The 26,391-nt window shown below is 48.5% G+C and overlaps 2 protein-coding genes across 3 annotated transcripts in view; both read left to right on the plus strand.

The window, feature by feature from the left end:
* Positions 1 to 8,622, plus strand: part of ZFP91 (ZFP91 zinc finger protein, atypical E3 ubiquitin ligase) — a 35,172-nt gene extending 26,550 nt beyond the window's left edge. For both annotated transcript variants that reach the window (XM_055547210.1, XM_055547211.1), the window contains exons 7-11: positions 453 to 503; positions 936 to 1,014; positions 1,899 to 2,013; positions 4,388 to 4,487; positions 4,698 to 8,622. In XM_055547210.1, the coding sequence (XP_055403185.1) occupies positions 453 to 503; positions 936 to 1,014; positions 1,899 to 2,013; positions 4,388 to 4,487; positions 4,698 to 5,208 (856 nt within the window). In that variant the 3' untranslated portion in view covers positions 5,209 to 8,622. The remainder of the gene's footprint in view (positions 1 to 452; positions 504 to 935; positions 1,015 to 1,898; positions 2,014 to 4,387; positions 4,488 to 4,697) is intronic.
* Positions 8,623 to 10,169: 1,547 nt separating this feature from the next.
* On the plus strand, positions 10,170 to 13,150 carry CNTF (ciliary neurotrophic factor). The gene is made up of 2 exons (XM_055547218.1): positions 10,170 to 10,523; positions 11,944 to 13,150. Exons 1-2 carry the CDS (start codon positions 10,410 to 10,412, stop codon positions 12,427 to 12,429), a joined length of 600 nt encoding a protein of 199 aa, XP_055403193.1. The 5' UTR covers positions 10,170 to 10,409; the 3' UTR covers positions 12,430 to 13,150.
* Positions 13,151 to 26,391: the final 13,241 nt, after the last annotated feature.

A 26,391-nucleotide genomic window follows, 5' to 3' on the forward strand; every position in this document is an offset into this window, starting at 1 on the left:
CGTTGAGTACAGTAGGTCAGTGGCTGCAGGGACGCAGGGGAGGGGAGTAAAGAGAGCAAAAACAAGTATGGCAAATAAGGCATGTGATGTCATGGCTTTGATCAGGTGAAAGCGCGTGCCTGGCAGTTAGTTCCTGTTGCAGAGAGAGCTGCTTTTAAGCGTGTAGGCTTTTCTCTCTCTTACAAGGAGAGTATATTCTTAGGGCTTTTAGATAATAGACTAATTTCTTCTACTTTTTCAGTTAACTTATGGTGCGGTATTATTTATAGGTAAAGTTGCTTCATAGTGAAATCTTTGGTTTTGCAGGATTTGTTTTTGGGTTTATGTGTTGTGGGTTATCTGTTGTTTCTGCCACCAGCTGTTCAGTCTTGAGTGTGTGTCCTCAGTTAATCTTCTACCGTATAGGCTTCAGTCTGGACTATGTGGACAGTTACTCTGTTCTTTAATTACAGGAGAGGAAGAAGGCGAAAAGATGACAAAAGCCCACGATTACCCAAAAGGAGGTGAGTAATTTATAGTCCTGCAGGGTTGTGCCTTCTTGCTGGCAGTGGGCCCTTCACTCATATGTTAAGCCCTTGGGATTATCCTGTGGAAATGACTAGTTAAGAATTTCACAAAAGCAGCTTCATTGGTGTCCTTGATGCAAAGCTACTATGTTTTAACTTCCATTGCAGGATCTTCAAGTTTCTAAAAAATTTAACACTTCTTTGCCTTTGGGGGAGTTGCTGGTTTATTTTGTGCTCTTTTTAAAAAACTAAACATTTGGCAGTCTGATTATTTCTAACATAAATTCTGTGCAAGCTATAAGCTAGTAAAAGAGATTTTAATTCTTCGTACTATAGAATAGCTATCCCCTATAGTGCAGTCGGAGTGAAAGCCAGTGTGCATACTGCCTGCCTGCTGTTGCTGACTTTTCCCTTCCATGTTGTTACTAGAAAGAAGCCCCCCATCCAGTACGTCCGCTGTGAGATGGAAGGCTGCGGGACCGTCCTTGCTCACCCGCGCTACCTGCAGGTCAGTGGGGCTGTTGCAGAGGAGGCGGACTCGCAGGGCGCTTCCCGTTACTGGCTCCCGTGCTCACTGAGACTTTCTAGTTTGTGAACTGGTGCAGGCTTCATCATTACTGTGTAATGTCAACAACAATCATTTATTAAACATCAAATGACTTGAGTTGGGTTTTTGTTGTTGTTTTAAGTGATTAAGAACCTGAATGTAAATGTTTCCTTGGAATCTTGGGGTATTCCAGTGTTTCTCACGGTGTAAATGCGCCTGATATAATAGATGATTGTGTGATAACACACCAAGACACAGTTAAACAGGTTCTGTTTTTAGTGTCTATTATTAAAGAGTAAGGTTAACAAACTAAAACGTAAGATTTCTTGATTACTATTTTGAATAAATTTTTAGTTTGAGGTTTTTATTTTAAGTGAGTTTTTTTAATGAGTAAGGATGCAGCTTGTATTTAGGTCTGGCAGAAGACATGAAATACTAATTACTAAAGCTTAAGAAGTGTTTGGTCTTTAGCAGCAAGTATAACATACGACTAAGGCCTTGCGCCCTGATTCTGGTTCTGTTCTAATCAGGATGGCTGTGGCTCTCTGGCCACGTGCCCTTCGCTGCGCTAAGCGCTGTGCGGTACACGATCTCTGCTCCCACAGCGCTGACGCAGCTGTCGTCACCTCCCTGCCACACGTGGGGACTGGAGCTCGCAGTGTGTCTTCCGGGGTCACGAGTGCGCGAGCGACAGAGCCAGGTGCTGAAGCACTCCATGGCAGTGCTCCCTGTTCACATACAGAGGGCTTGGTTTTCTTTCAATACTTTTGACTTTGCAAAGGAATGAGCTAAGCTTTCTGGAAGCCCTAATTTTTCTCTCTCTTCACTTTGTTTTACTCTTTCAGCACCACATTAAATACCAGCATTTGCTGAAGAAGAAATATGTATGTCCCCATCCCTCCTGTGGACGACTCTTCAGGCTCCAGAAGCAACTTCTCCGACATGCCAAACATCATACAGGTACTTTCTTAGAGTAGCTAAATGCCCTGTTAAGTGTGTAGAGTGGTAACAATATTTTTTTCTAACCTATCCATCCATCATCACCAAGTTTGTTTATAGTACTCTTTGTTTTACAGCCAATAAACCAGAGGCGGAGCAGCATTAGCTAACCAGTGGTTACACAGCTAGTTTTTAGCAAAAAAAAAAAAAAAATAATTTTGGGAGTGGTTTCTAATTCTGCTTCAGTTAGATAGATGCTTGTAGTAACTACCTGGACTGAAAATGAGGAGTATGTAGAGAAAGCCTTAATGGTAAGGAGGCTTGCTTATAGTTTGTATTACCTACGAAAAATCTCCCAAGACTTCTGCTATTATTGGAATCACAAAGGCTAGCTATTGAATCCACATGTAACCTCCTGTGGCTCAGTGGTAAAGAATCCACCTGCCCGTGCAGGAGCCACAGGAGGCACAGGTTCAACGTCTGGGTCAGGAAGATCCCCTGGAGGAGGCATTGGCAACCCGTTCCACTGTTCTTGCTGGAAAAGCTCATGGACAGAGGAGCCTGGCAGACTACAGTCTGTGCGGGCATGAAGACTTGGACACTGCTGAGCAACTATGCACGCATGTAGCCCCCTACAGGAGCTGGTGGCTGGAGAAGAGAAGCTGAACACCTGTGTCACACATGTTGTTGAAGGAGTTCAGACAGGGTTCATTTTCAGCCACTGGACAGTTTCGGTCAAGTGCAGCTAAATAGGAACAGATTGGGCTGGGTAAGGTTAGTGATGATTCCAGTAACGCTGCGTTATTATAAGGGTGAAACGGGGCGACGTGTAAGGTGCTGTGTGCTGCACGGAGCCGGGCACCTGGTGGGCCCGGCACTGGGGTGTACCTGAGGTCCTCATGGCTCCACAGGCTGCAGTCCTTGCCTCCCGCTGCGTCTCTTCAGTGAGGACGCTGCCCCCACTGTTTCTCTAAAGGAGCTGCCATTCCTCTGCCCCTTCTCCCTGTTACACTCTTTCATTCCATAGAAAATAATTTCTGACAGCCAGTTTAGACTACCTGAGCTAGATTTTATAAGCCGACTATGACAAACACTGGTTTAGAAATTAAGTCCTTTCCAAATATTTGTATGTAGTTGATACAATTTTATGATGTCAGTGTTGAGAGTTTTACTTTTCCAAATGAGTGTGAATTGGCTTCCTTTGAAAATATAATTTCCTTAAGTATGTGAAATGCTCCACATGGGTTCGTCATGCTCCCGTGGAGCTGGGAATGTGGCCCAGACCTGAGAGACGGTAAGCTTTGTCCCTGGGGTAGGAGCGTGCGTTTCAGACCCTACTGTTGATGAGGAATGCAGACGGACAGGCCTGGCGTCGTGAGCTCCCTGCTAGAGGTGGCGTGTCTCAGGCCCCGCCTTGACCTGCTGAGTCCGCCTCTGCGTCTCCTAGAGCCCCAGGTGCCGTCTCCGTGCGTTCAGGTGGGAGAGACGTGGCTCTTCTCCCACACTTGCTTTTAGAACTGTTTGGGATGGAGGGTAGGATTACATTGGATGTTGTTTGCCTCTTATCTTGTTTTCACTGTGACTGTTTCTGGTCATTTTAAGTGAAAGGCATACGAAGAGTGTAGTGGCCATTTGTTCAACAAGTAGACATTGAGCATCTGTTGGTCCACTTTCTCCCCAACCAGTTGATAAAGAAGAAAATAAGTCCAGTGCTCCTTTGCCCCATAGGATTTTTTGAGAGAAGTTTAAATTGTTTATCTTGGTTAACATTTTTTTTTTAAAAAACCTGAAACAGAAGCTATGAGTACCACTTTGTGTATGGATCAGTTTTCTTTAGGTAATGTCAAATTCTTTTTTTTAATGCTGTTGTTCGTTGAACGCCAGCTTCTTTGTATGTAACCGTTCAGCTTTCACAATCTGTGAAAAAGCTGTTTTAAGAATAAAAGCTATGAGAAATAAAATTACTTGCCAAGCAATTTATCCTGCATCTGACTTACTGGTAAAACTGAGATTAGGATTCACGTTCTCATATTTCTCTCTAGCTGTGTTTTTTATTTTTGTTACTGTAAACACATTCTTATGTTAATCAATGGCTAGACTGGAAAAAAAAAAGATGGAAACGACACTTTTCTTTCCTGAGTGTGCTGTGCAGTCTGTGCAGGATTCCAGTCGCCCCACCAGGAACTGCTCTTGGCCAAGAAGCTAAACCACTGGGCTGCCAGGGAATTCCCTCCTGCTGTTTATTTTCGTTTTGTTTATCCAGGGTGCTTACACTCTACATTGCTTTTACTCTAAATTCACCTGCCTAATTATCTGCTTACTTTTAGTAAGCTAGGAAAAAATACTTAAGAGGGATTCCAAATGGAACACTAAGTAATCACACTGTTTTTCTCAGATCAAAGAGATTATATCTGTGAGTATTGTGCTCGAGCCTTCAAGAGCTCCCACAACCTGGCAGTGCACCGGATGATCCACACCGGCGAGAAGCCGCTCCAGTGAGTACTCGCTCCCGGGGCGCGCCCCACTGGAGGAAGCCCCTCTCCTGGCGCATGGCTTTTCCCCATGTGAGAGTGGGCGTTGACTGGGGGGTCATGCCTACGGACCTGTTACGATGACTGAGTCGTTTGTACATGCGACCCTGACCCTGGATGAGAGGGCCCTTCCTCTCTCTTTTTGATGAGCTGTTTTCTTTCTCACTCTCTCAGATGCGAGATCTGTGGATTTACTTGTCGGCAAAAGGCATCCCTTAACTGGCACATGAAGAAACACGATGCAGACTCCTTCTACCAATTTTCTTGCAATATCTGCGGCAAAAAGTTTGAGAAGAAGGACAGCGTGGTGGCGCACAAAGCGAAGAGCCACCCCGAGGTGCTGATCGCCGAGGCCCTGGCCGCCAACGCCGGCGCGCTCATCACCAGCACAGACATCCTGGGCACAAGCCCCGAGGCCCTCAGCCCGCCCACCGGCGGCCAGGGCCTGCCGCTGCTTCCCGAGCCGCTGGGGAACCCCGCCCCCGGAGAGTGCCTGCTGCTGGAAGCCGAGGGCGTGTCCAAGTCTTTCTGTGGCGGGGCCGAGAGGGTGAGCCTGGTGACCGACGGCAAGCTCTTCGTGGGCGGCGGGGGCGGCACGGGCGCGGACGGGCTGGTCATGAACTCGGATATCCTCGGTGCTACCGCAGAGGTCCTGATCGAAGACTCGGACTCGGCGGGGCCATAGCCAGGGGCGGACCGGGCGCTGGGACGGCTCAGACTTTGTATTTAAAAGAAAAAAGGACAAAAAAAAAAAATTTAAAGCATTTAAAATCTAGTGAAATAACTGAAGGGCCTGCTCTTTCCATTGGGTCACAGCACACACACACACACACACACACACACACACCGGGCGCTGGGACGGCTCAGACTTTGTATTTAAAAGAAAAAAGGACAAAAAAAAAAAATTTAAAGCATTTAAAATCTAGTGAAATAACTGAAGGGCCTGCTCTTTCCATTGGGTCACAGCACACACACACACACACACACACACACACACACACACACACACACACACACACACACACACACACACACACATACATCCATACACACACACACACCCCCCCCTCTTCTCCCTCTGTCATTCCCTTTATAAAATTGACGTTGCCTTTCCCAGAAAGCTCGACAAAGAAGCCGCTGCAGCAGCTCTTAAAGGAAGGGTTCTTTCTAAACTCTTTTCCAACCAGGCAGACTTCTCCTCATCAGCAGACCCCCCTTTCACCCTGTAACTTCAATGTGCTCTGGATCAGCTTTTAACTCTTAATAATATATTGATATCCTCTCTACCCCTCCTCCTCTCCCGCTGCCCCGTGGTCCTGGCTTCTACCCTTGCAGCACATGTATCTTCCAAGTATCATATACTTCTAATCTCCGGAGGCTGGCAGCTTGACTTGGCACTTTAGGGCCCATGAGCAGGGTGAGCTGTTAAAACAGCACACATCTCTCACCCCCTCTCCCTCGACTCTCTCCAGGTGAAGGAAGGAAGGCAGGCTGCGTGGGGACCACCTCCCTCCTCTTGGCCTTCTCCGTCTTCCTCACCAACCCCCCCCCTCCCCCGCTCAGTCCCTCCATAAGGTTCTCAATGGTGCTCACTTGCTTGCAAGCAGGCTCCCGGCAAGGAGGGGCCGCCCGCCCCGTGGTCTCCGACCATAGACAGGGCTCTATCGGTGAGAAGTCCCAGACTAATGACAGAAATTTGCACTTTGAACATGTGTGTTTTTGTGTTGTGGAACCTGAGATTCCTTATTTATTAATGGAAAGTCTGATTTTTTTTTTTTTTTTTTTTGGTCTTTGTTGCTATATTTTGTGGGGCTGGGCAAGATTACATTTTTCTGACATGGGTTCCTTTGCATAAGAGGTACATGTAGAAGGCAAGATAGAGGGTTGAAGAAGCACAGCCAGCCCCTGAAATCATAGCGCTCCAGTGGCCTTTGCAGAAAGCTGGTCCTCAGCACCAACAGAATCACTACAGTGCTTTTCTGGAAGCCTCTTCAGGGAAGGACAGCGGGGGTGTGGTAACTTGTGCTCTTTGAGCTTGCAGAGCATCGAGGTTCAGGAATTTTGAGGGGATGAAGGTTATTCGGGGTCTGAACTACAGAGCAAGGTTTTCTCCTGAGAGTTCTTCATTTGCTTCTCTGTGCCCATCATTTCTCTGTACACACCCCCCGTCAGCCCAGCTCTGGCCCCTCTGTCTTTGCTGTGTTTCATCGTGGGTTTGTCTCAGCTCCCAGTTGTGGAAGGGCACTGCTGTCCGAGAAGGAATCGTCCGAGTCAGACGGTTTTAAGTCACGGGAACTTGTTCTGTTGTGTTTCCCTTGTAATGACACTTCAGAAGAAGGACGTCTTCAGCGCAGTGGATAGTCCGCACGATGCTTTGGCCTTCACCTGAGATTCCAGGGATTACCATTGCCCTTGAGGTAGGGATTTTCATGGGTGGATCGCTTACTACTGTCCATGGGAGAGAGACAGTTTTGTACAACTTCATAACTTCCAGAAGACTAAAGACCTATTTTGGCTCATTTTTAGAGAACCAGAAGGGCAGTTTCTATCCTACATACCTCAGAAACTGGAATTAAAGGCTTGCCCTGTTCATTGTTTGTTAGAAATGTATAATGGCTGTTGGAAAGAATGAAGCTTTGCTGAGAACAGAATAAGGAACAGCTTGTTTTTCACAAACACTAAAACTACAAAGCTTATTAGTTTTCTCTCTGATTTTTCCCCCCTCCTAAAAAAAAGGGTAACAAAATGCCATCTCTGAAAGAGGCTTGCTCTACACCCACTGGGTGTGAGTGTTGGAATGCCAGGGGGTAGGGAGGGAAGCGTCTGCAGTGAGCATCTTAGACGAGCTGCTGTTTGTGTTCCCTGTGGAGGCTTTGCCATCGCCTCCAGGCCTGGGCAGAGAGTGGAGTAAGGATGGAAGGAATACGGAATGTGCTTTCCTGGCCGCAGTGAGGACTTGGAGTTGACTTCCGTGTGTGGAGTAGATGTGAAACTACTATAAGATTAATTGGACGGGTCTACAACGAAGTTCTTTGCCCGTAGAAGTCCATTGGCTCACTAGCAGGCGTCTGTAGCCGGCACTTGTCATGGTCACATTTGTCTTATCCTTGGTCTCCGTGAATGACACTGGCAGCGGTTAGTCATTGCATGTTTTAGCCACCTACACAAAAGCAAACTGCATTTTTAAAAGAAAACTGGGAGAAAGAGGGAAAATGTTTTCTTCCCTTTATCACACTCCTCTCCACCAAAAGCAGCTCATCGGTTCTCATGATTTGAAACTCCCCTTCTCACTCTTCATAGCTACTGTTGGCCTGTAATTTGCTTCAATAAATTATTGTAGCAGATTGCGGTGAATTTTCAGGTATTTTTCACGGGTTTAGTTTGTTTTTTTTCCTTTTGAGAAAGGGATGCCAGCAAAGGAAAGAGTTGCTTTAAGTGACTGTCACCAGTTTCTCTTCCCTTTAACTTTCTGCTCCTCAGATGTTTACGTCACCATCTTTCTAAGAAACTCGGTCTTAAAATTCTCCGTTTCCTACTCTTAATCAAATTCTGGTACATTTTTAATACCTTCTCCCCACAGCATATTCTCCGTCTTTAATTGGCAGTTCTGAATTCTGGAATCGTACTTGAAACAGGCGTTGTTTCTCCGGGGTGTGCTTCCCCCTTGTTTGGTTGCCCGGGGTTATTTTGCGTAATTGAGACTTAATATGTTTCAGAGAATTTAGATAAACACTGGCCAGGATGACTGGGAGTAAAAATAGATACATTAAGGTATGGAAAAGCACCCACATAGAGCACTTGAACCTCCTTAGAACCTGTTTGGAGAAAAATATAGAGTGTACTAAACCTCACTAAGGTTATTACGGTCAGGCTGTTTGAAGCACCATCTTTCCCTCCTGCCTTTTTCCCACCTTCCAGTGTACTCAAGAAAATTGAAAAATTGTAATGAATCAATTTAAAATATTTTATTTCCTAAAAGCCTTTTTTGCCTGTTGTAATGTGCAGGACCCTTCTCCTTTGATGGGAGAGAGACCTGAATCTAGGTCGAAAAGGTTATGTAAAAAGAAACTATAATAAAAGGGATACTCTGCTTTTCAAATCCTTGTTTTCTCTTAATCTAGCTAAGGCATATCCAAAATAAAATGTAAAGAAGAAAAATAAAAATTGTCTTCATGGAAGCAACTGGTCTTCCTTGGTTGTACTGAGTTATAGTTATGCTGGGGTGAAATAATTGATGCTGCTCAATGAGAAAACCAAGTGCCCTCAGAACAGGCTGATGTGGCAGAAACTGTTGTTTGCACTTGTTGCGAATCAGGTAGTTAGCTTTTAACTCTGTTTAGTTCTTGATTTCTAATACTGACATGCCATTCTGATCATTTGGCAAAATTGGAAATCCTTTCCATGTTTCGACAATCTGGAAAAGGTGGCCATTTTAATGTAGTAAAGGAAGCTGTGGGGCTCATTTCACTCTGATGATGACAATACTCTGACAGCATTTAATATCAGTGCGCCTTCACAAAACTCTATGTCCATAAAAGTACAGACTTAAAAAAAAAGATAAGACTCCTGCTGCCTGCCTTAAAGGCCTGCTGGGACAGTCCCCCGGCCCATTTCTTTCCCTGTGTCCCTTGATTGTTGTTTGTGGGACTTTTCCCCTGAGAAGGCATTTGTTTCGATTCACAGGTAGTGTCTGTGATAGAATAGAACTGCTTGACTCATTTGGGGATGAAACATGTGACTCAACCCAGTTGGCATCACCCTGGAACCTACAGCTACATGCGATAAAGCGACGCTGTGAGCACTTAAACTCTGCCTTCGCTTCTCAGTCCCGTTTATTCTGTCACGAATTTTGTTAAGAATTTTCATTTTGTTAAGAAGCAATGTGGTATGACTGGGATAAGGAAGAAGAAGAAAAACATGTTGTCACTTGAGTGAGACTGCCTCAGAAATGTTACCAAGTCAGGGTTGGGTGTTTCCTGTCCTTTGGAAGAGAACAGGCCTAAACAGTCCCTGCCTCATCTTGGAAAGAGAGGCACCATGATTGAGATGATAGTGATGCTCCCTTAGCTGACTTGTAATCAAGTGCAAATTCAATTTTAAACAGAGCAAAAGGGTTGGAGTGGGGAAAGTGCTGTATTTTTACAGGGTCTATTTCACGTAAACTTTGTTTCCCGAAAAATATGAACCACCCAAAGAATGAAATTGGAAAGTCAGTGGGAGAAACAGCTATAGAATCAAAGACCTATATTTAAATTTTCAACCTAGGTACCGGATTTTGTGCACATGAATTAACTTCTTTAAGCCTGCATTTCATATGTAAAATAAGAAAACTTGATCTTGTAGAACTATTCTAAAGATCAAATAAAGGCTTTAAAGCAGGTAACCATGTCTGGCCCAGGGTAGATGCTTAATGAATGGCAGCTGTATCAGTAATAGTAACAATATTATTGTATACCAGGCCAAAGAAGAGAGAGAGGGACCTGGGGGGCACAGGGCAGGTGGTGAAAAGATGGACTGATTGAACTGTGTATGAAATAGGTCACATTAGGCAGGGCGTCCTGAGAGAGTGTGACAGCGACCTTGTTGCTAAGTGCAAAAGCAAAACAGTGCCGTGAGGACAAGTACACGAGGCGCTGAGGAGGAGAGGGATGGAGGCAGACGCCGCAGGACAAAAAGCCGATTGAGAAGGGGCCTCTGATGCCACGGGCGCAAAAATCCACAGCCAGGAATTCGCTGCAGCCTCTGAGCCAGGCCGGGGGTGGGGGTGCACAGTCCTGTTAGGAGAGAGATGCCCAGTGCATTTGGCCCGCGAGGCACATTTCTGATTGGGACCAGTGTAGACAGACCCAGCTCCCTCGTTTGCTGGGCCTGGCCGTTAGTTAGGGGATGGCTGTCGCGGAGCATTCGCTGCTGCCCCTCCACCGCCGGGACCTGTGTAGCCGCTCCATCTGGCTAGCACGGAAGATCCGTTCAGACCTGACTGCTCTGGTGGACTCTTACGTAAGTTGCCGACCTTGCTGTTGTCTGTTTTCACTTATTCTCTTCTGATCCCGCCCTTCATCGTATTTCCGCCCCGTTACCGTTACAGAAGCCCTAACCAAGCAGTTGTTTTATACACGGCACCTGTCGTTTGACACGGCCCTTTCCCTGGAGAGAAGTCCTTTAAGACGTTTCTTTCTATATGCTATTTAGGAAACATGCTCTTGAAACAAGGAAGTATACGTGGGGTTCTAGGTAGATTTGTCTGTATGTCTTGGAGGCTGTTCCTAATTTGAATACCTGTCTGAATTCTTCCAGAGTAGATGAACCATGAGCCCTCCCAAGTTTGGGTTCTTCATATATACGTTGTTCTGACTTTTTAAACTATAAACAAAAGTCTGAGGGAGGTGTATAGCGCTGGGTGAAGAGCAGTATAAACCAACCAACTTTTCCTGTTACAGTATTAGGACCCTATACAATCAGAAGTGTTTGTGTGTCTAAATAGAAAGGTCACTTATAAAAAAAAAAGTCTCCTGGAAGAAACCCTGGGGAACTGGGGAGGGTGTCCAATTCTTAAGGAGCTAACCAAGGGGCTAGGTACATTTTCTGTAGAGGAAGATTCCCGTCAGTCTTCACCTAGGGCCTGCTGTGGGAACTGCAGACTCCTGTGGAGAGCTCTGAATTTAAGTTTTCGGAGGGTGGGTTTCTCTTCCTAAAGCCCCAACATTCAGAAATCAGACTTTAAAATACAAATTAAATATATATATATATATATAGCTATTGACTTCTCTAATAAATGACTGTCCCCACCAGTGAGAGTGGGCAGTGGAGAGAGCTGTTAGAACAGTTCTTTCAAGGCTGTATTTTAGAGCTGCTAAAGCCCCAACATTCAGAAATCAGATTTTAAAATACAAATTATATATATATATATATGTGTGTGTGTATATATAGCTATTGACTTCTCTAATAAATGACTGTCCTCACCAGTGAGAGTGGGCAGTGGAGAGAGCTGTTAGAACAATTATTTCAAGGCTGTATTTTAGAGCTGCTTAGGTATGGCCAGTGTCTTTAGGTATATTTAAAATACTTAAACTCCAGTATGATGGTAATATTCTAGGTGCCAGCAGGGAGTGTCAAGTGGGGAGGAAAAGCTATTCTAGACCAGACAGTGGCTTTCAGCCTTTGGCACCTAGCAAAAGCTACGGATTCCCCCAAGAAAAGTGAACAGGTAGTCCAAGTGGTGTGTATAAATTCTGGGAGGATAGGGTCTTCCTAACGCCAGTCACAGATCCCAAAGGAAGAATTCCTCTTGCAGACTATTTTCTTTACAATCTGGACCCTTGACCAGGGAAGTGAGTAGCCTGCGTGTGGGACTTGGAGGTGATGTGAGAACGGTGGAGTGACTGCAGGAGGGGTGACATTTCTCTGTATCCTTGGCCAGATGAAGCATCAGGGTCTGAACGGGAACATGAACCTGGACACTCTGGAAGGCGTGCCGACAGCCAGCTCCAGCAGATGGAGCGAGCTGACTGAGGCAGAACGGCTCCAAGAGAACCTCCAGGCCTACCGCGCCTTCCACGGGATGTTGGCCCGGCTGTTGGAAGACCAGCGGGCACACTTCACCCCGGCCGAAGACGACTTGCACCAGGCGATACACGCTGTCCTCCTCCAGGTGGCGGCCTTCGCGTACCAGCTGGAGGAGTTGATGGCGCTGCTGGAGCACAGGGTGCCCCCCAGGGAGGCCGGCGGGCCGCCCCTTCTCCCTGGGGACGCTGGTCTCTTTGAGAAGAAGCTGTGGGGCCTAAAGGTGCTGCAAGAGCTTTCTCGGTGGACGGTGAGGTCCGTGCATGACCTGCGGACCATCTCTCGACAAAGTGGGGTCCCCACACGTGGGAGCCATTGTGCCACCAAGGACAAGAAAATGTAGCGGTTATGCTCCCTCTCACTTGCTTTCTCTCCTGACGAAATAGACACTGTTCTCTGAGGCCTCAGTTCCCCAGTCTTAGCTTTGAAAACCTCTAAAACCACAGCCATTTTCACAGGGTTGGAGACATGGACAGATGGGCATACAGGTTTATTCTGGGGTGAGTGTCTGTACGTGTGTGTGAGCGTGTGCCATAAAGGAATGATGGGCACACAGGTTTATTTTAGGGTGTGTGTGTGTGTGTGTGCATGTGCCATAAAGGAATGATGGGTACACAGGTTTATTCTGGGGTGAGTGTCTGTACGTGTGTGTGAGCGTGTGCCATAAAGGAATAATGGGCACAGGTTTATTCTGGGGTGTGTGTGTGTGCGTGTGCGTGAGCATGCCATAAAGGAATAATGGGCACACAGGTTTATTCTGGGGTGCGTGCGTGTGTGTGTGTGCACGCGTGTGCCATAAAGGAACGCGGGCAGGGGCAGCATCCCCCTACCGCAGTGCTCCCATCTTTCCTACCCACTCAACAATCTCTGCTGGCGTGTAACAGCCTCACAGGATAAATATAGTTTTTAACTCCAGTCGTGGATGACTCTTCTGAGAAGACTGAAAGAGTGAATTAAAAATCATGGACTCTCACCAGTTCAGACTCTCGGATAATAAAGATCGTGATTAGAGTGTGTTGAGTATCTGCTGTATTGAAGCGCCCTGCCAGGGGCTTTACGGGAATCACGACCTCGCACAGCCCCGCTGAGGGAGGCGGTGGCATCTCCGTTTGGCAGATGAGAAGACAGGCTCTCAGGAGTGGGTACAGCTTGTTCAGGGTTACCCGCCTAGCAGACCCAGACGTTCCGCGTCCCAGAGCCCGTGTGCCCTTCCCTTGAGAGGCCTGCTTACGGGCCTCTGTCACGGCTCCTCTTTGCTGCAGAGGGTTGGGAAGGGCGACCGTGTACTCTGTCCCCAGGGCTGAGGAGACAGCCCCCAGCTGTGTCCTGAGGGCGTTAGCGGCAGCGTTAGCACTTGCTGCCGGGACTTGGCCAGGAGGAGAGCCTGGAGACCCTCAGATCGGTCCACCACGCCTCTGGAGGCTGGCGGTGTGCAGGCCCGCGGTGTGCTTTCGAGTGCGCGCTGATGCCCTTGAGTGTGGGCTTGGGCACAGCGTCCCCCAGGCTGCCGCAGTCCGCTGCAGTCAGCACCGCAGTGCGTGACACAGGCCCTGTAGCCCGGACCTCCCTGAACGGCGGGTAGGACGCTGCTTGGCTGAAAAAGTCGAAATCCTCCTCCACCGGCGCCCTCTGGCCTTAGTCACGCGGAGGGCGTGAGGCCCACTGTGTTCCCAGCAGAGCTTCTGAGGCCCCGCAGCACGGCCTTCCTACGCCCCGGCAAAGGGCACGGCTCTGCGCGCAATGTTCCTGGGAGGAACTCGGACAGCGACTCGTGAACGCGGGTGTTACGGGAAAGGCCACTTACAGCCGGGCTTGTGAGCGAGCGGGGCGGGGCGTCAGAAGTTCCCGGCTGTCGCTCCCTTCACAACGCCAGTGGATGCACGCTCAGGGCTGGGGCTCAGATCAATCTGGCTTACTTACTCGGGCTTTCTTTTCTTCTTTAAAGGACCACGGGCTGGCTGCCTGTGGCTCTGTGCCCCGCGCCCTGTGACCTCAGGGTGCACAGCGCTCCGGACGGGCTCTGGCGCGCAGGGAAGGCGGGGTGCGCGCCAGAACGGCCGCAGGCCCGACTGGACGGGAGTCCGAGAGGCGGTAGGGGCACGCGGCTGAAGGCCGGCGGGGGCGGGAACAGAGAAACCATGAGAAGAGCCAGGGAAGAGTGTCCTTACCAGAAGAAAAGGAGGCAATAATGCACAGCTGGGTCCAGCCAGCACTAGAAATTTATTGCTGTGTCTGTAACGCTGGCTGTGGTATGTGTCCCTTTGCGGTGAATGTATAGAGGTGCATTACAGTCAAGCCTTTCCTTGTTTCAATGGTTTCTTCTGCTTAAGAGCAGTATTTTGATAAAACACTTGCTTACTGATATGAAATGCTTAGATTTATCTGTACAGTACATTAGGCTCTTTTGGTTTAATGAAGAATGATCTGACTGACATTTCTTAGTGAGAAGTACTGATTACACCTTTAAGTCCCCCAATGGGTACAATTTTTTGAAAAAGATTTTGTGTGGGGTGTGGAAGGGGAGGGCGTTTTTAAAGCCTTAATTGAATTTGTTACAATATTGCTTCTGTTTTAAGTTTTGGTTTTTGGGCCAGGAGGCATGTGGGCTCTTACTTAGCTCCCCAACCTTGGATGGAACCTACACTCCCTGCGCTGAAAGGCGAAGTTTTAACGACCGGACTGCCAGGAAAGTCCCTGTGCAATTTTTAAAATGTATTTATTGGCTTCTTCGGGTCTTGTGCGGTGCCCAGGATCTTCGGTCTTCGTGGTGGCATGCGGGATCTTTAGGTGGGGCCTACGGAATCTCATTCCCCGACCAGAGATCGAACCTGGGCCCCTGCAGGGGGAGCGTGGCGTCTTAGCCACCGGACCCCCAGGGACGTCCCTGCTGTGTGTTTACATTGAGCGGACGTGGCAGGGCAGACATCTGCAGGAGTTTCAGACGCCGTGGAGTGTGGCTTCAGCTCTGCCGAGTCACACCTGAAGGAATTTTTATCTACTAGAAGCACATCTGAATTGGCAGCGGGTCCAGGAAAGGTGTAAGTGCTAACTACTGGATGGGATCAGGTCACAAAAGTAGCGTGTCTTCTGAGGGCATTCCCCAGCAGCGTGCTAGGAGCTGGGTGTCGCTTTCTCCTGCAGGAAACGTGGACAGACTTCTTAGAAAAGGATAAAGGGGAAATGGGCACTTGTCCATAATAACAAAGACATAAACGCGTGGATCTGAATGTGCATACACTGCATCATGCTTATCTGAAATGGATGCAACGGACTAAGGGACTGACAATATTTCGTACATATATATGCTGCTGCTGCTGCTAAGTCACTTCAGTCGTGTCCAACTCTGTGCGACCCCAGAGACGGCAGCCCACCAGGCTCCCCCGTCCCTGGGATTCTCCAGGCAAGAACACTGGAGTGGGTTGCCATTTCCTTCTCCAATGCATGAAAGTGAAAAGTGAAAGGGAAGTCGCTCAGTTGTGCCGACTCTTAGCGACCCCATGGACTGCAGCCTACCAGGCTCCTCCGTCCATGGGAGTTTCCAGGCAAGAGTACTGGAGTGGGGTGCCATTGCCTTCTCCAGTACATATATATAATGCTACATATAATAAGGCCTCTTTTAAATTTATTTTTAATTGGAGGGCAATTGCTCTACAGTGTTGAGTTGGTTTCTGCCATATGTCAACATGAATCAGCCATAGGTGTGCAGACGACCCCCTCCCTCTTAAACCTCCCTCCCACCCACCACCCCCAGCCCACTGCTTTAGGTTGTCACAGAACACCAGGCTTAATAAGGTCTGAAAAGGCAAAATTTTAGTTCACAGCCCCTAACTCCTATTTTGTAAAGAGAACTGGGACTCCCTTGATGGTCAGGTGGTAAAGAATCTACCTTCTAATGCAGGGGACATGGGTTCAATTCCTGGTCAGGGAATTAGGATCCCACGTGCTGCCAGACACCTAAGCCCAAGTTCCACAGCCAGAGAAGCCTTCTCCCCACAACAAAGAGCCCACATGCAGCAGTGAAGACCCAGCACAGCAGAAGTAAAGAAACAAACACTACCGCCGGAGAAGACCTCTCTGTGGGGACACAGTCCTGAACCTGTCCAGGAACTGCATGGATGAGAGTTGGCAAATTCTTCATGCATTGATTTCCAAAGGTAATTTGGGAAAAGACTCGAAAATTAGCACAAACTGAAAGTCCACGCCTGGAAGAAAATTGACGTTAAGACAGTCAGGTTCGAGGGAAGTGAGAGTTTTAATACAAATGGAAAGTGTGAGGTCGCAGCCCGGGAGTTGCAGTTGATTCAGGCGGCTGTGGACTCAAGCCCGATGGGTGACTCATCGTTGTGACTGCCGGTCAAAGAGGGACAGGACCAGTAAACAGCTGAAAAGTCGTTTAGAAGTATTTCTGTCTGTGAACCCTCAGCTCATGACGTAGCTGGGTGCTTCTCTTTCTTTTGGGTAAAATGGAAATGCAGGAAGCGGGGAGATGAGAAAGGGATTGGTGACGAGAAAAAGGGGGAAAAAGAAGGATGTGGATGTCACTCCAATTGATGCATCTGTGTGTGTGTCTGTGTGAATGTTCGGGCCAGGGCATTTAAAAAAGGATGCTTTGGCCTCCTGCCTCTCATCCTGCCTCATCTTCAAGCCTCAGACCCAAGAATGAGCCACCCAAATGGCAGTACATTTAAAAAGTGATAACAAGGGACTTCCCTGATGGTCCAGTGGCTGAGCGTCCAAGCTCCAAACGCAGGGGGCCTGGCTTTGACCCCGGTCCTGGAATTATATCCCGCATGCCGCGACTAAAGAGTCTGCCTGCCATGGTGAAGACCAAAGACCCCGAGTGCTGCACCTAACACCTGAACAGCCAAATAAATATTTTTTTAAAAATGAAGATAAAAAAGAAAGTCATCATTTCATTCAGAAGCTTCTATTGAACTCTAAGGTCTACAGATAAAAATGATAAAAATATAATTTGACCTTTTGATGAAATACGTGTGAGGGGCGTGAGGTATGAAAATCTGCATGTGTGTGGTTCTTAAAATACCCTATTTTGACAACAGTCTATTTTTGGCAGATGGATGCCAAAGTGAAAGAATAAGGGATCCGGTAACGGCTAACAATAAAGATTTTGCCTCAGCAAGACCACGAGTTGCTGCTTTTATTTCTGTATCTGGATGAACAGGGGGAATTTCAAGTGATTTCAACACGGGATGAAACGTAATCCCTCCGGCCAGGGCCAGGCTCACTCGAGCGTGCTGGGAAAAGCTGTATGATGCCAGGCCACTGGGCACAGCTCCCAAGGCCGGCCAGGCAGCCTCAAAAAGATAGATTTCCCCTACGTTTACCAGCTTGCCTGCAGCTGACGGAGATTTTCTTTTATCCAGCTTTACATGCAACAGAAGAAACCTTAGGCAGAAACCAAGTTGAAGAAAATCCACGGTGCTAAAACACGCCTATGAGATTCTGCATTTTTCTCCACATGTTCAAAGTCATATGAAAGGGGGTACTGCGCTGCCTCACGTTAGACGCCTCTACGCCGTTTTATGTCATTGACTCAGTCTTCTGAAGCCCCTGATGCTGGGAAAGACCGAAGGCAGAAGGAGAAGGGGGCGGCAGAGGATGAGATGGTTCGACAGCATCACTGACTCAATGGACATGAATTTGAGCCAACTCCGGGAGACAGTGGTGGACAGAGGAGCCTGGTGTGCTGCAGTCCATGGGGGTCACAAAGTTGAAAAGGACTTAGCGACTGAACAACAACAACTCCCCTGAAATACTTTCACTAACAGGGCGAACACCAGTGAGTGTTAACTTGTCCGAGTTCCCTCCTCTGGTATACGAGAGGTTTGGAGAGTTCTGGCTCCAAAGCTCACCCCACTACCCCTGGCTGCCATGGGACCCCTAAGAATCAAGATTGCTCCATCCCAAAACATCCATTCTCCATCCCTGTGATTCACTCTCCTTGCACACGGCCAGTCTCTGTAACAAACTGGACTAAGTTTCCAAACTCGGGAGCAAGTCAGTCTCTCCTGAGCTGAAATGGCAGTAACAACTCACTTCACAGGCTTTTATACAGCACAGACACGTTTGAGTATCTCAAAGTATTTGTCAGTGACATGCAAACATCGAGTATACTTAATGCCTCCAACAGCGTGGACTAATGGCAGACTTCTTGCTGAGAAGAGAGCTCTGCAAGCATCTCAGGGCTAAGTCCCGGGGGCTTCCTAGGGGTCATTCAGCCAGAGCCTAGACGTCACCCGGCTTGTTGCACTGTGGGCCTTTGGCCACTAGAGGCCGATGTGGTTTCACGCACAGCTTCCAGGAAATCACCCACCTCCCTGGAGAGCTGAGACCAGGCTGTCCACTGCCTCCAAAAGACGGTTTCCACAAGCATCACACACGTTCTGGAGACGCGTGGTAAAGAGCCAAGGAAACATGCAAACCAAGGCACCCTCCAGGAGCAGTGTTAGTTGCTCAGTCGTGTCTGACTCTGTGACCCCATGGACTGTAGCCCACCAGGCTCCTCTGTCCATGGGATTCTCCAGGCAAGGATACTGGAGTGGGTAGCCATGCCCTCCTCCAGAGGATCTTCCTGACCCAGGGATCGAACCCAGGTCTCCTGCATTGCAGGCAGACGCTTTACCACCTGAGCTAGAGGGAAGATCCAAGACACCCCCAGGATGCATTAAAGCAGGCGTTTAGACTTGGCGTCATCCTGCCGCATACCACCACCCTCCTCCTCACACGGGAGGGAACTCAAACTTCATTTAGTTTAATCGCATCATTAAACACCTTGCAGGACTTCCCTGGTGGCCCAGGGGCTGAGAATATCTTTGCCTTGCAGTGCCAGGGACACGGGTTCGACCCCTGGTCCAGAGAGATCCCGCACGCCACAGATCAAGTGAGTGTATGCCCCACACCTACTGAAGGCCTGGCGCCCTAGAGCTGGTGTTCCACGACCAGAGGAGCTGCCCACCACGATGAGAAGCCTGCACCGCAATGAAGAGTAGCTCCTGCTTGCTGGCAACTAGGGAGAGACCCTCACGCAGCAGTGACAACCCAGGGCAGCCAAAAATACATGAATAAAAAGCAAACAAAAGACACACTGCACAAGGAAGCCAGAGGCGCACCCGCTGCCCCAGCTGAGCACTAGGAGAACAGGTTTGGTCCGGGCATTCTGCACTGGGCTCCCCAGCTTCTCCATCAGACCGGCCTCGTCTTAGGGAGCCTCTGGGCGGCCCCTCTGCATGTGTTCACTCTTTCATACCCAGAGTGGCAGGCACCTCCTGAGAACCTGGTGAGGCAGGTACTGAGGGTCCAATGTTATAGCTGGAGAAACAGAGGCATGAAGGATTGACGGTCCCCTGCATGTTCTCCTGAGAAAAGACAACAGAAAGTGGGGTGCAGATTCAGTCATTCCAGAATCTAACCAAGGTCTGGAGGAGCCCCGAGGAAGGGAGGATGCAGAGCCACTTAAAAGAGCCTCTTTGGGAGCCAGGCTTTGAAAAATGACCGGGATTTTGCCCTAAGGAAAAAATATAAGCTGGGGTGGGGGGTGGAGGGGCGGGGAAGGCGATGGGCAAGAACATCTCAGATAGAAGCAGCAGCCCTTGTCAAGATCTGGCCGCCAGAAGGCATGTGGCATGTTCCAGAATGTTCTCCATGCCTGCAGCTCAGGGTTCTCCAAGAGCCCCAGTGGGAGGTCCGGCAAGAGGAGCAAGTGGATGATGCCTTGAAGAAGGACTCTAGGAAACGTTTGTGAAGATGGGTAGCACTGGCATCTGCCCTTTGTTTTAGAAAACAGACTCAGACAACAATCAGAGGTGGGAGCTGCCGGAGACAGAGACTCGTTAAAAAGATGCTCCTCTGCTCCCGGTAAGGTACGTCCAGCTCTTAGCCCAAATGTTAGAGGCTTTCCTGATCCCTTAGACCCGGCGCTCGGGTGGGGCGAGGCAGGCAGCACGCAGCGATAGGACCGAGGGGCTTCCCTGCTGGGTCCAGTGGTTACGCATCTGCCCACCAGTTCAGGGGACACAGGTTCCCTTCCCGGTGTGGGAAGATCCCACAGGCCCAGGGTCAGTAAGACCAGGGGCACAACTCCTGAGCCTGCCTCTGAGCCTGCGGTCTGCAGCGGAGAAGCAAGCACAGCGAGAAGCCCGCACTGTCGGCAGAGAGCCCACGTGCGCCAGTGTCCAGCACAGCCAGAGGCAAAGGTGACATGTTAAAGACAGCCTCTAAAGAGTGATAGTACTGTGACCAAGAGAGTCATAAAGTGTATATAGAAACTTGAAAATGTGATGCAGGATCACTGAGAGGGAAGCCAACAAGGCCTTTCTCAACTGGTTATGTCCCCCCAAGACCTGAATGCTGACCCGAGCCAGCCGCCAGGAGACCTGCGGGGAAAGCAGTGACGTCAAAGGGAGCGTTACCCGCGGGTCCTGAGGAAGAGGGAGCTTCCTGTCCTCAAGACACTGCTGGAGAGAGCCTGGTGTAGCATGCAGGCTTTGGCTGGGGGGTTCGGGGGAGCGCAGAAGCAATCAGAGGTTTGCTCTGGTCTGGATTGCTCTCACAAGGTAGGGGCAAACTGGGGCTTCCTTGGTGGTCCGGGGTACAGCCACCCAGCTCCCAGCGCAGGGGGCCCGGGCTCCGTGTCTGGTCAGGGCACTAGCTCCCACCCACCGCGACTAAGGGGTCCTCGCGCCACAGCGAAGCCGGGAGGCCTCACGCGCCACCAGATAAAAAGGTAACTGTTTAGCTTCTCGGGGAAAAATGTGTCTGCAAAGCCAAGCTTCAAGAGAGTTTTAAGGAAAAAATAAAGTCTGTCTGTCTATGTGAGCGAGAAGGTGCAGCCAAATAAATAAATAAATATTTTTTAGAAGGAAAGAAAGTGAGGCAAGTCCGCATCTGGTTATTCTGTCGATGGCACAGTGATCTTACTTTTGTGTGTGATTAGAAAAATCCACGCAGTGACCTCATTCTGCGGCGTGGATCACAGGCTCAGGATAACTCTGAGCGAGGTTTCAACTCTGTGAGATTGTTGAAACATTTAGGGTCACTGGCTGTGAGCCTCAGACCGACCTGTGAGAGTATCACAGTCCTGGGGGATTATCGGTTCCATCTGGACACCCCTGGACACCAGGGCTACTTTCTTCCTCCGTCCCTAACACTAAGATTCTGTGAGGACAGGGAGCTGAGCTTTCTTTGCACTGCTGAGCACAGACGATGGGCTGACAGCCGACGCTGATGGATGTCAGTGTGTGATGAGCACGTCCATGTAGCTAACCAGGGGTGGCTCCTTCCAGACACAAGTGACCAAGACGTCAGTCACAGAGCTGGCCCTGCTTTCTAACAGACTCTGATTCCAGAACAAACGACCCCTGATTGAATCCTTACCCAAACTAACCAACCCAAGGCCAAGGCCTGTGGCTTTGAAACACCCTAACACGTCCATTCTGAGGTGCTCTTTGGTTGCTCCAGGTGTTAGTCTGGTGGTCTTTGGCTAAAGGATAGCAACCCTGCAAAGACAAAGCATTGGAAGAGTTTTCAGCTGTAAAGTGACATGTTAGGGTCTGCATTTTTAAAATGAGTAATCAAACTACTATGCACAGATGGGCCTATGGGGGCAAGACCAGAAAGAAACAGAAAAATCCAGATGATGGAAAACCTGAATTAAGAGTGACAGTAGGGATGGAGCACAGAGAAGGCCTCTGAAGACCAGCTCAGAGGGCCTGGAGGGGAAGATGGTGATAAGGCTAGTGAGCCCCAGAAAGAGGGAGGGACCGCAAAGCACCCTCCCAACCAGGAGGGGAGGGAACACAGGAGAATCCCTGCATGCAGATGCTGGGCGGAACACGAGGGGAAGTGAAGGGAAAGTCACGCAGTCGTGTCCCACTCACTGCGACCCCGTGGACTGTACAGTCCATGGGATTCTCCAGGCCAGAACACTGGAGTGGGGAGCCTTTCCCTTCTCCAGGGGATCTTCCCCACCCAGGGACTGAACCCGGGTCTCCCGCATTGTGGGCGGATTCTTTACCGGCTGAGCTACCAGGGGTAATGTAGGAGATGGGAAGCCTGTTTTTTAAATACGGTGAGAGTGGAGCACAGAAGCAGGGTGCAAGGGGCAGGGGAGAAGGAAGCTGAAAGGGGAAGTTGGGCTCAACCACGAGGGTCTCGGTTTAGATCAGCGACCCTCTTCAAAGTCAACATAAAAGACACCTGGACAAGAAGGAAGGAGAGGAAAAATAAAACCCCCCAGGGGTCAGGTTAGTTCTTCTGCCTTAGTCCTAAGGGCACCTGAAAGGGTCTCCTTGTCCACGTCCAAGCACAGACCCCCCCCCCTCTTATTCTGATGGTCACAACTGCTGGAGTAGACTTAGGGTGCATCAGAAAATCACCCTGTTCTGCATTTCCCATCTTCGACAAGTTTGCATCATGCAAGAAGGGTTTCAACGTGTTCCTTGTATCCTACCTGTACCCGCACCTCCCTTTCCACACGACTGCCTCCTGGTCTCACATCAAGGCCCAGGTCACAGACCGTGTTCTTCGTGAAAGCCTCTCTGTGTATGCACCATGCCCCTCTCCTTTCCGCCGCCGCCCTCCGGCCACATCGCCAACCGTCACCATGGCGTCTGTCACTGACTGCCGTGAGGACCGTCGCTGAGAACAGCAGCAAGCGCTGCCACTGCACTGGGCGCTCTGCACAAAGCAACTCATCTCACCCCCACGGAGCCCACCGCCCTGGAGGCTGGGGTCGTTTCTACCGTACAGAGGAGAGAACTGGAGTTCAGAAAGGCCAAGTGACTCCCCAGTGTGGCAGAGCTGGGAACTGGCCGAGCTGAGATTCAAACTGAACTATTTTAAAATCATCAATTCAGTTCAGTTCAGTCGTTCAGTCGTGTCTAACTCTTTGCAACCCCATGGACTGCAGCACACCAGGCCTTCCTGTCCATCACCACCTCCTAGAGTTTATTCAAACTCATGTCCATCACGTCGGTGATGCCATCCAACCATCTCATCCTCTGTCGTCCCCTTCTCCTCTTGCCTTCAATAAAAGCCATACATTTTTATTAAATTTTAAAAAATTTGTATGGGGATATAGCTGATTAACAACGCTGTGACAATTTTAAGTGAACAGGGAAGGGACTCAGCCACACGCATACATACATCTATTCTCCCCCAGCTCCCCTCCCGTCCAGGCTGACACATCACACTGAGCAGAGTTCCCTGCACTGTACAGAAGGTCCTTGCTGGTCACCCATTTAAAACACAGCACTGTGTACGAGCCATCAAAGGTCTGTTCTGCCACTCTGTTAGTCCCCAGCCATGCTTCCTCTTTCCATAGCTATTACATGACTCAGCATGTCACACAGCGTTACTTATGTCTATGTCTCTGCTCTGCTGGAAGGTGGGCTCCTTGAAGGCCCAGACTGTGTCTTCCCTGGAATAATGTAGATGCTCAGCCAAGGTTACCAGGACGAGAGGAGGGAGGCGGCTAGAGACAGAGATGAAGAGAAGGGAAGGTGGCGTGCACCAGGGTGACCACTGTTCACATCGATGCTTCCCTAACGTTTTCACGGAAATGATGCCAGTTGTCAGGCACACTGGGCTACCTTGGAGGGGGTTTGGATTCCAGGAGAGAGGCACTCTGGGCTGGAGGGAAGTGGGGGGGCATGGCAAGGACTGTGTCTGGCAGCCTCTGTCCTCAGTCACTCTAGTGCTGAAGGGGTCAGTAGCTCTTGGTGGCTGTTGGACATTCTGTGCTTTATATGAAGGCTTAACAAACTATTTCCTAAAGACTGTGTGTTAAGTATTTTAGACTTTTGTGTTACAAGGTCTCTATTGCAACTGTTCGACTCTGCCATTGCAGAGTGGTCTCTGGCTAAAGGGCATCAATACTGCAAAGAGAAAGCACTGGAAGTTTTAAGCTGTAAGGTGGTGACGTGTGAGGGTCCACAGTTTTATAAAATCAACAGTTACAGGTGAGACAAAAACATGGGGCCATGTTCCGATAAAATTTTACTTACAAGAAACAGGTCCCAGACTGTGGGCCATGTCTGCTGACCCCAGATTTATATGAATTTTATGTTTCAGAGCTTTGGGTCCGTCTCCTCTCAGCCTAATTTTTAAACTTTGATGAAGTTGTAGGGGGGGCAAAACTTTACTTCTGCCCGCCTTAGATTTTCAGCCGAAGCTCTTTTTTTTTTTTTTAATAGTTTATTGCAGCACGCACTGCACTTTACTCAGGAGGAAACTGAACCAAAAGTAATTCAAAATGGTGGCTTAAAATTCCAATTTCTGTAGCATCTTCAGCAAGAATAATACATCTGTAGAGAAAGGACCAGATTAACAAAACCTTAGGCTTCCAAGGTGAGCAAACCATGGGAAGGTAAATCTATGTGGGTTGAAAGGAAAACTAACGGAGTAAAGTTTACCTGCAGATTCCTCTGGTGCCGACTCGGTGACTTAGAAAAAGTAGAATTTAAATCCTGCCCTTAGGCAGAAAGGAAGGAGCTTCTTCTGTGTTTGCTGCTTCTTAACGACCTTTTAAAGAATGCTGAAACTACCACACAATTGCACTCATCTCACATGCTAGCAAAGTAATGCTTAAAATTCTCCAAGCCAGGATTCAGTAATACGTGAACTGTGACCTTCCTGATGTTCAAGATGGTTTTAGAAAAGGTAGAGGAACCAGAGATCAAATTGCCAATATCCGCTGGATCATGGAAAAAGCAAGAGAGTTCCAGAAAAACATCTATTTCTGCTTTATTGGCTATGCCAAAGCCTTTGACTGTGTGGATAACAATCAACTGTGGAAAATTCTGAAAGAGATGGGAATACCAGACCACCTGAACTGCCTCTTGAGAAATCTGTATGCAGGTCAGGAAGCAACAGTTAGAACTGGACATGGAACAACAGACTGGTTCCAAATAGGAAAAGGAGTACGTCAAGGCTGTATATTGTCACCCTGCTTATTTAACTTACATGCAGAGTACATCATGAGAAAACTGGACTGGAAGAAGCACAAGCTGGAATCAAGATTGCTAGAAGAAATATCAATAACCTCAGATATGCAGATGACATCACCCTTATGGCAGAAAGTGAAGAGGAACTCAAAAGCCTCTTGATGAAAGTGAAAGTGGAGAGTGAAAAAGTTGGCTTAAAGCTCAACATTCAGAAAACAAAGATCATGGTACCCGGTCCCATCACTTCATGGGAAATAGATGGGGAAACAATGGAAACAGTATCAGACTTTATTTTGGGGGGCTCCAAAATCACTGCAGATGGTGACTGCAGCCATGAAATTAAAAGATGCTTACTCCTTGGAAGGAAAGTTATGACCAACCTAGATAGCATATTCAAAAGCAGAGACATTACTTTGCCAACAAAGGTCCGTCTAGTCAAGGCTATGGTTTTTCCTGTGGTCATGTATGGATGTGAGAGTTGGACTGTGAAGAAGGCGGAGTGCCGAAGAATTGATGCTTTTGAACTGTGGTGTTGGAGAAGACTCTTGAGAGTCCCTTGAACTGCAAGGAGATCCAACCAGTCCATTCTGAAGGAGATCAGCCCTGGGTGTTCTTTGGAGGGAATGATGCTAAAGCTGAAACTCCAGTACTTTGGCCACCTCATGCGAAGTGTTGATTCATTGGAAAAGACTCTGATGCTGGGAGGGATTGGGGGCAGGAGGAGAAGGGGACGACAGAGGATGAGATGGCTGGATGGCATCACTGACTTGATGGACATGAGTCTGAGTGAACTCCGGGAGCTGGTGATGGACAGGGAGGCCTGGCATGCTGTGATTCATGGGGTCGCAGCGTCGGACAGGACTGAGCCACTGAACTGAACTGAACTGAACGACCTTTAGCTCAAAATAATTTTGTAATTTCCTTGAATGTTCAACTTATTAATTTGTACTTTTATGAACGGTCTTTTAGCCACCATATCTAAAAATCTTTGCCTAACTCAAGCCACAATGATTGCTCTCCTATATTTTCTTCTTCTGTGTTTTTCATCTTCGCCACTTCGTAGAGGGTCATCCTTCTTAGGAGCCCCTTAAGAATGAATATGTGTGTCCATGCTAAGTCATTGCAGTCGTGTCTGACTCTTTGTGACTCCATGGGCCTTAGAAAGCATCACTACGAACAAAGCTAGTGGAGGTGACGGAATTCCAGTTGAGCTATTTCAAATCCTGGAAGATGATGTTGTGAAAGTCCTGCACTCAATATGCCAGCAAATTTGGAAAACTCAGCAGTGGCCACAGGATGGAAAAGGTCAGTTTTCATTCCAATCCCTAAGAAAGGGAACACCA

This window comes from Bubalus kerabau, chromosome 15, assembly GCF_029407905.1.
Source record: "Bubalus kerabau isolate K-KA32 ecotype Philippines breed swamp buffalo chromosome 15, PCC_UOA_SB_1v2, whole genome shotgun sequence".
NCBI classification, from domain to species: Eukaryota; Metazoa; Chordata; class Mammalia; order Artiodactyla; family Bovidae; genus Bubalus; species Bubalus kerabau.

Coding starts and splice junctions, on each gene's coding strand:
- CNTF (XM_055547218.1), top strand. CDS start 10,410: ATGGCTGTCGCGGAGCATTCGCTGCTGCCCCTCCACCGCCGGGACCTG. Junction 10,524..11,943: donor CTGCTCTGGTGGACTCTTAC/GTAAGTTGCCGA, acceptor ATCCTTGGCCAG/ATGAAGCATCAGGGTCTGAA.